Here is a 12332-nt window from a genome sequence, read left to right as displayed (position 1 = left end):
AAATTAACATAATATTTTAACTACACGTTCTCTATTTTATATGCTTCTAAGAGCAGTGATTCAAAGAAGCTTTAGTGTGAAACCCTTTGCAAGGCCTTTGTCTGATTGACTACCTCAATTTTTTTGTGTAAGAATTCTAAACTTTTGAACAAAAAATGTTGGAATTTTTGGAACGCGTTGAATGAATGAATGGTAAAAGCTTCAAAATGCACCTTGTAAGTTAATTAAAAAAAAAACTAACTAATTCTACTACATGTATCTATGAAGTAGCTAATTATCATTTTCATTATAGGGTGAACATTAGAATATGGGACACGTATATTGCAAAAGGATAGTAAGTATTTTTATACAGTCGTACAGTATTTTTCATATCTTTTCAATGAATATGGGTTTCTGGTATTTTCATAAATGTTAAAACGTGCTTCATTTTTTCATATTTACAAATTAACTAAATTAAATACCCGATCTCATGGATTTCGCTTAAGGAGGTTATTATTTTTTGAAAATTGGATTTCTTTATAAAAGTCAATTCCCAATTTTTTGATTAACTATGAGAAACTATGTACTTTGTTAGTTAATATGTTTAATGTAAATTTTGAAAATGCGTTCTGCATTTAGAGTATTAAAACATCAACAAAATTGGCGGTTTTCACTAAATAACTAGCAAAGTAATGACTTTAGGTGGATTAAATGCTGTTCTGAAGCATATTATTTTTCAAAAATACAACTTCCATAAATTGCAAATGTGTATGTAACCATTTTAAAATGATCATTATGTAAAAGTTAATTTCTTCACAATCACGAAGATTATGAGAAATAATCAAATTAGTCAGTGAGATGGGTGGGACTCTGCAGAAACACCCTATCTATTATAGAGTAAAAGTGCCCAGATGCACTAACTCGAAAAAGGCTGCACTAACACATTTCTATCTCAAAGCATTACATATAGTTATATTAATAATATTTTATATATAAACTGTACCATAAAATTAATTGTTTAAAATACTACAGTGCTTAAGGATCGCTTAATATACTGCAAGAATTGTTTAATATTTTCTATCAAATAAAAATAATGATATTAAAAGTAAATAAATTTGACTAATTACTTCTTCTACTTAAATCAATGCCATTTAATATGCGTAGAAAGTTACTAATTTGCAGTGACCTATAATTTTACTTTGTTTCATGATAATAGAGTAAAGTAAAGCAGTAATAAAATCTTCTTATTCTTGTCTAAGAAACTTTGTGGCAGAATGAGTTTTAAAAAGTATTTTTTTATACAGCAAACTATATAAAATCTTTGCTCTACAAATACTTTAATCATAGCGAAAGAAATGCAAGTAAACAGCTTAAAAATCTTAAGAAAGATACTTTGTCTTTATGTTGAAAGTCAGTCAAAGTAAAATAGAAAATATTTGCGGAACTCTTCAAAATCAGGAAGTTCATATAATTCAAGTTTTCAGGTTTAAGTTCTCTGTCAGCAATTAGAAAGTGGAAAATTTTTTTTATGAGGAAACATTGAAAGTTTTTTAACAGATGACAGATACGCAATGAAACAGTAATACCCAAGAAGTAAGAGTTTTTTTTTCAGAGATGTAAGATGTTAATCAATAAAACTTTATTATGAAGTTGTTTAAAATATTAAAAATTCGTAAAATTGGAAATTAAAAAACTCGCAGTGTTGGTTTATAAATTAAACAATTTAAAATAAACTATTTAAATAAAATATATATGGTACATAAATATATATAAAATATCATCTTACAAGACTGGGCATTTATACGTATGCAAACTGTAGATTCTGTAAAAAAAGTGGAGAGCTAGTCACACATGTGCATGCACTGCGCTAATGCACATACATAGACTTCTGAAAATGTATACTCTGCAAAAGAAGCAATTAAACTCTGTAAAGTAGCTTCTATAATACTCTTTATTGAAGCAACAGAGCTTGGTCTAGAAGGGCACACAGTAGACCACATTAGGCGATGAAGCTTCATTCTTTGTCACTGTGAAACGCTGGTACAATGATTTTAATCGTGGTTCAAAATTTTTTCAGGCTCAAAATATAAATAGTGACTCTCATAAAAATTAGTTTCGAAGGCTTATTGCATATAATTAATTAAATTTTGTCAAAATTATTCTTAAGAAAATTAAGTGTTTATATTTTTGACTTATCAATCGTTTCATACAAATAAAGTTTTAAATTAAGTCAGATTAACTTAACTTAAGTGTAACAAATCGATAAAAAGTTTATCTATGAGTCAAACATTCAATAAGTCTGCAAGTTCCACTTTTTCTTTTTGCTCACAGTTAATTCAAGCAATAATTCCAAAATTAACTTTATCAATTAAAAAGTATTTATGCAGGAGCCTCTTCCGCTTGAGCTAATCGGATCAACACCAAATTAAGCTTTTTAGTTCCTTATCAGAATAATTGAATTCGCAAAGGACTTTGGAAATTAAAGTTTAAAATCAATACACAAAATAAAAAGAAAGTTGGAGAAAGGAAAGAGATATTAATAAAACAAAAAAAATAAAATAAATAGAATTAAATAAATAAATACTAAACCCAAATTCGCAAAAAATTTTTACTTATAAAAACATAAGCGTTTTTGGTTTTCAAATTTTTACAAAAGGATTTTAGAGGAAATAAAATAATAAATAAACGAAATATTTAAAAATAAAATAAATAAATAACTTTAAAAACTTAATTCAGAGTGCATATTAAAATAGCAATGGAAAATACCAACCCACAAGAATTTCTGTATCTACGAACATAACACAACTCCTCCACGAAAATGTTATATTTTTACTGTAAAAGCAAATATGTATCTGCATAAAGTTTATATCTTTTGTATTAAAATTAAAACTATTTTAAGAGATTTGGTGTTTTACACTGATCCGTGGTAGTAAAACTTATTTCACATTGAAGGGGAAAACTTAGTAACACATACATACTCCATAATCTTGGCTTCAATTAATTTCTTTAAATAGATAAATAATACACATCTCTAAAAATAAATAACAATTTGAAAGTATTTGAGACGGTTTTAAACATTGAAAATGAGTTAGTTTTCTAAATTATGATTAATACTATTAAATACTATTTATGGAAAATTATAAATATATTTAATAAACGCATGAAGTTTTTTTCAAAATATTATTGCATTTGATTTGCTATAACAGACATGTGTGTTTTTAAATCTTTAAGATTATTGCACCCCAAGATTGAAACTAAAACTTAAGTCTAAATAGTTCCGGTCTTCGCATGGGTGAACTGCAAGATCAAAGAAAACATCTGCCATAAATAATAAGATTTTTTTAAAGAATCATCTATGTGGTGTTTTCTATATCTCTTGGTCAAAGATCACCTTCAACAATGATTTATTAACTATAACCGCAGGTGAACCCCTGTTGAGAGCAGAAGAAGGGAATGACGATCTGTGCAAAAGAGATTCTGACATTCGTCGAATGGAATCATTAAGGTTTCGTTAATTTGGATGTCCTTATACTACATTGTGGTGATATGTTTAAGCAAAACATCAGCTGTTTGGATCGTAGTGAAGATTCGACATAAGGTTCATGACAGAATAGAATGGAGAAACTTAGTTTTCGCCATTTGCTCTTATCAACAGTGGTAATACTAGCCAAGAAAATAATAATTGACAGCAGGTTACATATATATAATTCCTGATACATATACACGTATTAGTTGTTTTAGTGTTATTTTTCTGTAGTATTCTATTTTTATAGAATATATTTAAGTTGTTGCTTTTTTATTAAAATGTACATTATATCACTAAGACTACTGAGTATTAAGAGCTTAGAAATGCTTTCACTCTACTTATCGTGATGTGATCTATAATTATAAACATTAATCGTTTGAAAGATACAAGAAACGCACTAATAAGCTTTGTTATGACAATTTGCTAAGATCTAATGAAATATATTATAATTAATTCTTTAATAAGAGAATAAGAGAATTTCTTTACTATTATAACTCTTTTCTATTTGAAATAAATTTCGTGTCCTACGATCTGAAATTCCAAAATGATGACTATTTATAAATCTTGTTAATAGTAATTTTTTCTATTTATTTTCTTTATTATAAACATAACATTTCAGAGTTTTGACATTAAGTCAAGACATTTTAAACTTGGTGAATTTACTAATCTAATACAGAAAAAAAAACTCAACAAGGCTTAGTGATAAGGTCTCTGTATCTTCGATACTTTTTTTAATATACCTACGTAACATATATCACATAAATAAAAATTTATTTAATAAAAAATATATATCAGTGCTAATTTATTCAGCCTTGCTACGTTTTGAAATCATACATCATCCTTTATATTATTATCATATTACATATATGGATAGTGGTTTTAGAACTAAACTTAATGATGCAGGCAAAAATCCTTTCTTTATCTTTATCAAACACTAATTATTAATTTATTTATATGATTTGAGTTTGCACAAAATAATGATAATTTTATTAATGTATGCCTTTTTGACCTTTTTTGATAAAATCTACAAAAGTATGTATGCAAAACATAATATATTTTTTGGATGAAATCACAAAATCAACACTTTGACTTAATTTGATTTGTTTGAAATGAACTTACCTCTCCATTATAAAGGTCGGAGGCATACAAATGATCGAATGGCAAAGCGGCTAACAAGTCCACTACAAACCAGCCTTTTAAATAGTTGATGGCTATCAGCTTTGAATCAGATACCACTTCTCCTTTACTGGACACAAAAGTGGTACGAAAATTAAGCAAAATATCTGCAAATAAAATGAAATAAAAGTAAAAATACACAAAACAATTTAGTAACAAATTGAATTAAAACAGAAAAACACTGATAACAAACGATGGAGGTGTGCTGGTAGTCGAAGGAAAGATACGAAATAAAGATACTAAAATTCATGAGCATACGTACCAATTATGAAAACTGCCTCGACAAATACGTCTGACACCATTGTTTGTCGGTCCGCTTTGGCGAAGGCAGCGTTGTATGGCACCAATATGGCAACGTAAAATGTTGACACCAGTATAATCCAATCCCAGAATCCTTTGAAAACACCATAATGGGGTAAAATGAAGCGTGACTTCTTTATCGATTGAGTTTTGTACTCAGGAAGAGGAGCTTCAGATGAATGCAACAATTTCTAAACGAGAAAGCAGACAAAAGAAAAATTTAAGACAAAAACTACAAACAAAAAGAACAAAAGATTTAATGGTGATTGTATGCCTAGAAGGATATGGCAATTGTTGATGCAGAAGGATTAAAACAAACCGAAATTAGATTTTAGTTTCCTTCAAATGTTGAGGTAAGAATTTAATTAAGTATGTTTAGCGTTGAGTAAGTTTTGTGAAAATGGTTTGTGGAATGATGAAGAAAAATAAAAAGTTTATTTTTTAAAAATGTAAGCACAAAAAAGTTTTTTCATTTCTTTTTTTTTTGTTTTTTGATTTGAGTGCTTAAGTACTTTTACTTACATTTCCCAATTTTAACTTAGTCTTTACTTTCTCAGGTCTATAATGACCTGAAAGTTGATACAAAACTGCACGACTTCTTCTTCTGCCCATATTACAGCCAGCAGGTACATCTAGGTTATTAGTTTCCGCACCATCAGCATCATCCGCGGCATTAGCACCAGCAGCCAGTCCGGGCAAACCGCCCAGACCGAGTATACCTGCATTGGAGCCAGCACGAAAACGTGCGCCCAACAAAGCAGCTGTAAGGGCAAAAACTTACAGAATGAACCAAAAAGAAGAAAAGAAAAAAAAAACAGTGAAACAATAAAAACGAAGAAAAAAGACGATATGGATTATTTGCGAGTTTTTTATACAAATTGACACAAAATGGTCTTATATAGTACATAATTTACGCTAAACACGAAGTGCTGGTATGAGTGATTTTGTGTGCCCTCATACAAATTTACTCAACTTTACACGAAGAACAACACACACAACAACAAAATGCACAGACAAGACAAATAATTACAATAAATACACGAGGAGGATAATAAGACAGAAATTACATTAAAAAGGACGCACAAGCAAGCCCACATAATTAATTGGCGACAATTATAAAAATTACAAAAATTATGAAAATTACACCAATTACTTAATTAAAAACAATGAATTGTAATGTACAAGCATTTTTTAAATAAAAACATAAGTTTTAATTATACAAACACATCAATAAGAACATTATGAATATTAAATAAATAGAAAAAATTTAAAAAAAAAATAAAGAAAAAACATCGGTTATGTTATATTAGGAAAAACATAAAGTCTGTTATATATAGATATATATATATGTTATATATACATATATATATATATGTTATATATACATATATATATATGTTATATATACATATATATATATGTTATATATACATATTGTATATTGAAGGGAATGGCGATATATGTATATTGTGCAAAATTATATACTTTATGTATATATGTGCTACGTTATTTTTAAAAAACCACTTTATTTTTAAATAAATAAAAATTTTTTTAAAGAGCATTAAAAAAAATTAATCCTTTATATCCTAAAAAATGCATATAAAAACCAATTTAAAGTATTTTCACAGCTTATAAAGCAAAAGTTGATTTTATTTTGATTAGCTACGAAGGAAACCCTAAAGAGTATGATAAAACAATTCTGGAACATACTATATATATAATAAAAAAAGGGTTAGAGAAACCACGAAGAAAAACAGTGTGAAAAAGGATTTAAATTTTTTGATCTTTTGTTTTTTTTTTTGTTAAATTTTATTTTAAATATATTTGGGTAAACAATAAATTACAATTAAGTTGATTGTGAAAAATTCCTTAAAACGTTTTTAAGAACTTATTAATTTGAAACCAACAATTTAGGTAATCTGATTAAAAAACAATCTTCTTTTCATAAATTAGCTTTCAGAACGAAAGTGAAACAAATCGTAAATGAAAGAAACGAAGAAAAGAGCCAATATCCTTACAACTAACAATTAACTAACTAATCAATTATTTATTTATATGCTTACTATATACATATTTTGTATTTGTTTGTTGCCGTATAAATACTTAGGTATCACGTTTGATAAGTGGTTCACTTGGCATAAGCATATACAAGTCAAAAGAAGCAGTTGTGCTAAAACACTGCAATGCTTACAACCACTTTTCAAACACAACAACTTTAGCGCGAAGAACAGAAAACTGATCTATAGCCAGATAATTAGACCAGCATTACTTTATAGGTGTGTCGTGTATAACAAAGCTGCCGTCTCTACTATGCAAAAGCTACAAGTTGCTCAAAGTCTGGCTTTCCGAAGACTCTTCAAAGTGCCTTGGTACATCCGAACAAACGACATGCTAAGAGACCTTAGAATAGACCCGATCAAAAAATACATAAGGGACAGAACCCTGAAGTTATATGCGAAAACTGACAGGGTATCCTACTTAGCACTATCTAATCTTAGTGTAATCAGTCTCCGCATGGGGAGGTACGCAGATCTTAGATCAATCACTGAATAATCATGAAGCTTATAAGGAATACATAAATTAATCAATGAGATGGGTGGGACCCTGTAGTACCCCCAGCTATCAAAGAGTAAAACTGCCCAGTTGCACTATATACCAATATACACATTTATAATTATAAGCTTATTTTCGGTAGCTGTATAGTATAAGTGTTTTACATTTTAAAACATTATACATATCTACTATATTTGTTAATTTAATATAATTGAAGTCGTAAAAGTTTCACTCCAAAAATTTATTTCATTAGACTAAAGCTAATACCAATGGAAATACTTAGACTCATTTCTGTTTTTATTTCATTGTTTATTATTGCTACTAGTTTCTTGAATTAGAATAGTTAGCAGTTTTATTTTATTATATATAATATATTAAAATTTAATATAGTAATTTAAAGTTTATATATATTTCGTTCTCTTCAACATCATAATAAATTTGCTTGGTTTTTCACGTTTGGAAATTTGGACATTGGTATAGGTTGCAAGACGTTCTATATATGATTTGAACACCCTGTTTTTTCCTACTTTGACCGGTAGTATTTTATGGAACTGCATATGGCAGTGCTTCTAATGTACCAAAAAGCTTTAACCACATCTCTAAATACTTTATTTTGAAATTGTTGTATATCATTTTTTTAGTATAACAAATACATCTTGAGTGTGAAGTACAGTAGCAAAATACGAGCTTAAAAAAGAGGAGTAGTTTATTATGTTGGGGGATAGGGATGATTGCCGGCCAAGAGGACAGCCATATTTTGGAACTTCAAATCTAGACATATACTTTTAGTTTTTAAATATTCTATCTGAATTAGTTTTATGTTTAACATCACGCCGTGATATTTTGGTGTATGTGTATGGTATATCTAAACCAATGGTTGTGTATAGTTAATGTGAAAGGACTAATGCTGTACTTTTTCTGTAAAATGATTATATTTTAGAGAAAGTAAAATATATTTGTGAACACGGTTTTTACGAATTTATGCATCAGAATAAAAAGTCTTCTAAGAATCTTTTAGAGGTATATTGTAGTGTAATTGTATATAAGAAGTAATTAAGGTTAAAATACATTAAGTATTAGATAAAAATCGGTCATTAACTTACATCGAAGAAAACAAATGTATTTATAAATATATTAAGAGAAAGCAGGTTGCCTTTAAAAACAATTGGCAAAACTGGAAACTTTTTCTTTTCTGAATCACCACGATTTCTACACTTTTTACGAAAGAATGATAAATTTGTCATCATATTAAGAAACATTTATATATGTGTTCAAAATACTGTAGATTATACAATTTTTAATAAGGCAATTATTAATATAGTGTTGTTTTTATGACTTTCTTAGAGCAATTTGTTTAGATTACCAGTATAACTGTTTGGGTGTCTAAATGCCCTTCTTGGTTTTCGAAAAAAATCTGTGGACTTATTTAGTCAGTACATTTTTTATGACGATATTAAACAGACAGGTTATTATCAGAAAATTTTTTATTGTAGTATGTAATAAAATGAATGCATTAAAGGCACATTTAAATACATTATTTCATTTACGAAAATCTTTGTTCTTTCATTATTTTTTTGCGGAGATAAGGTGTCTAATAGAGCCGTTAGCAATTTTAATTTTTCCTACCATTAATTCGATAAATACATCCATAGCAGTTTCAATATTAAAGGGCGGGTACAATTGTAAATTATAGCGAAATTTTCTTAAATAGTATAAAGTTTTCTTTTTAAATGGACAAATTTTGGGTATATTGCTGTAGTGTTCCACATTTTTGCGCAGCACACCAAGTATAGATATTTTATTTCTGTCTGCCACAAAATCACATCCACTAACATTGGTCATGTTAAGCAATAGTAACCTTGAATTTTTACGTGGTACTGTCACAACTATATTAACGCTAAAGTTGTTGATGTCTTGACCAAACATCCATTCCATATTTAATGTACGGCGTGTAGTTCTAGCATTCAACGTACATGAAAAGAGATTTAGGATTGTGGAGTTCAACAAGTAGCATTTGCACTCCTCAAAATACACCTCGAATTCATTCTAAACAAAATGATAAAAAATTGTTATTGTATTCAGTAAATATTTTCTGAAGGAAAGCAAATATTTACAGACCTTTCCAGCGATGCTGGAGTAGAAACAAGTAACTGATAACAAAGCAGCAATTGGTATTATTTCGAGAAATTTCATTTTAAAACTAAAATTGAAAAGCATTTTTTTCTTATAAAAATGAAAATATGCAAGTATTTTTATATTATCTAGAAAAAAATTGCAACTAAATTTGATTTTAAGTGAGTTGTTGTTTTTTGTGCCAGTTAAATATAATTTTTTAATAAATGTACTTATTTTTCAATTTCAAAATTGAAATTTATAAAGTAGTTGAAATTATTATTATTATTCTCATTGAATTAATTTTTATATTTTATTTGTACTGAGCAATGAAAGCTTATTTTTAAAACAATTAAAAACTATTTATGAAATGATTTTGCAAAAATTTATAAATACAGTTATTATAATTACTTTTCTAATATTTTTTTATTTAAAAATATAATATCAATGAAGTCATTAATATTAGTAATTATATATTGAATTTATTTTTAAAAGAATAATGCCCATTAATCCTAAATTTTATCCAGATAAAAATTAAGGCTATTTATAAACTTCTTAATTTTCCATGACTGAAGCTTCTAGACTTGTTTGGGTTCAATGACCAACAGATGAAGGTATATGTCCCGCTTTTTGTCATAACCACACATAATATTAATAAATTTGATGAAAGCTACAGGTATTAGCAATCTTTAATCCCATCTTTGAAAAAAGCTGTTTAATTACAAGTTATTTTCTATAAAAACCACCTATTAATTTGAGTTTATGTATATTTAAAGTAAAAAACTTGTATGCGTTTTTGTATTCTGTCTTTGAAATCGGCGAATGATTTCGAAAATAATTTGGTTCAGTGCTACTAACTATTTGTATAGTCCGATAAGTTCGGATAAGAGTCTCCGATCGTAGTTCGTGTGTCGAACTACGACAGACAAATTCTGGGTTCAAAATCCACTACAGTCTAAAATAAGGGTTCGTGTTCTCAATGAACAGGGTATGGTCATGCGCAAAACATCAGCCTATGCCTTACCAAGACCATGGTGCGTGGTACTTTATCACACCCTTCTCGAGGTGAACCTGTTTGTAGTTGATAATTTCATTGACTCAACAGAACACTATGGATCTAGAGAGGAAAACTCGATAAAACCCGTAATCTCCGGTGTTATTCGACCCGTGCCGATGAGATGAATGGCACTACGTTAGTGTGTCTCTAAACGGAGACCTCCGGATATCTGGCGCCCTCCGGTTGTAACTTAGCCTTGTCCGGGTATAGCGGATCTCTGCCCGGATCGACTCTCCTTTCTCCGCAACTCGTGGGTTTAAAATATGAACCAAAACAATAAAAATTTACAAAAATCAAGCTCGGTTAAACCAAGCTCTTCTGGAACGGCTAGTTCCAAGGTACCTACCGCAACTTCTAGCGGTAATAACAGGGTACCTCCTAATAAACCAGGAATCTCCACGCGTTCTGGCCCTTCTGCATGGTCGGGCTCTCCATCCAGGAGAATTTATAAAGAACGGCGAGCGGCGACTAGGCTGCTCGAGAGATATGGTAATGTCTCGGTTACGTCCGAGTCTCTTAAGGCTAGATTAGCCTGGGCCAAACGGGTCCTTGATACTTCTAAGGAAGTTAAAAAGGAACCTGTACCGAAGCGCCAGCGCTCATTAGATGAGTCAGCTTCGAAGCCAGATGCCAAAAAGGCAAAATTTCGTGGCAACGCCACCACTACTAAGTCCTTTAGCGACACGCTGAAGGGCTCCATCATAATGGCGGTCATTGATGAAAATGATCCAGATGGCACTATTAATCCTGAAAAATGGGATCAAATTGAGCGAAAGCTCCTTGACTTGTTCATCGAAGTTCTTAAGGAATTTCCAGGTACAATTCCCAAATGTCGCGACGGTGGATGGTTTCAGGGCCATGTGAAACTAGTCGCCTGCGTTGATCAGCGTTCTGTTGATCTCTTTCGCATTGCCATCTCCAGAATGGGTGAGGTCTGGCCAGGCGCAAAGCTTAAAGTCGTTGCCAAGGAACAAATTCCTGGCCGACCTAGGGCGCGTTCCTGGATTCCAGCCGAACCATCCGACCCTCAGCGGATTCTGGAGCTAATTCGGGTGGGAAACCCTGATCTAAATACGTCCACGTGGAAGGTCACCAAGCTGGAGGAAGCCAAAGGCAAGTTTAGGTCGGTCAGTTTTGTGATCGACAAAGCCTCTCTGGCCATTTTGGCGCGATCTGGTGGCGTTTTAAATTACGGTTTTTTCCCCATAACTATGAGGGTCTACAAAAAAGATGAGGAGCAATCCTCGTCTGATGTACGGGAATCAGCGGCAATTTCTCAACACACTGCTGATCCCTTGTCGAAAGTGGGCAACATTAAGCCTGCTTCAATGACCGAAGTGGGTCCGGTTATTCCATCTGAAGACTCACCTGTGTGCATGGACATTTCAATGTCTGCTCCTTCGCCAGCTCACTCAATTACATCAGAGGAGAGCATAGGCATGCGCTATCTTTTCGATGAAGAGGAACTCCTAATGAGTAATGACTCTGAGGAGGATAGTGCTTTTGATGTCACTGTGGTGGAGAAAAATGGATCCACACATACTGAAGATGCGGGTACAGCAAATTAACCTGCATCATAGCAAGGCTGCATCCGCCAGTCTACTGCAACGCCTCAGCAACAACGAGGCT

The 12332-nt window shown here is 30.7% G+C and overlaps 2 protein-coding genes and 1 long non-coding RNA gene across 3 annotated transcripts in view; 1 reads left to right on the top strand and 2 right to left on the bottom strand.

Moving 5' to 3' along the window:
• LOC119680473 (potassium voltage-gated channel subfamily H member 8) overlaps positions 1-5742 on the bottom strand; it is a gene marked incomplete at its 5' end in the record, with an annotated part of 43619 nt that extends 37877 nt beyond the window's left edge. Inside the window, 3 exon segments of the mRNA XM_038093295.1 lie at positions 4625-4788; positions 4944-5172; positions 5504-5742. Coding sequence (XP_037949223.1) covers positions 4625-4788; positions 4944-5172; positions 5504-5742 — 632 coding nt within the window.
• On the top strand, positions 40-4728 carry LOC119680475. Its single transcript, XR_005252468.1, has 3 exons — positions 40-215; positions 293-334; positions 4640-4728. It is a non-coding gene; the product is annotated as an uncharacterized LOC119680475 (long non-coding RNA).
• A 3358-nt stretch (positions 5743-9100) lies between the features above and the next one.
• On the bottom strand, positions 9101-9727 carry LOC119674723. The gene is made up of 2 exons (XM_038085878.1): positions 9653-9727; positions 9101-9580 (listed from the first exon to the last, which is right to left on the bottom strand). Exons 1-2 carry the CDS (start codon positions 9725-9727, stop codon positions 9101-9103), a joined length of 555 nt encoding a protein of 184 aa, XP_037941806.1.
• Between the last annotated feature and the right edge of the window lie 2605 nt (positions 9728-12332).

The sequence above is a fragment of the Teleopsis dalmanni genome, chromosome 2 (genome assembly GCF_002237135.1).
Source record: "Teleopsis dalmanni isolate 2A chromosome 2, ASM223713v2, whole genome shotgun sequence".
NCBI lineage: Eukaryota > Metazoa > Arthropoda > Insecta > Diptera > Diopsidae > Teleopsis > Teleopsis dalmanni.
Note: the sequence above shows the minus strand (reverse complement) of the source record. Positions and strands in the feature narration are given on the sequence as shown.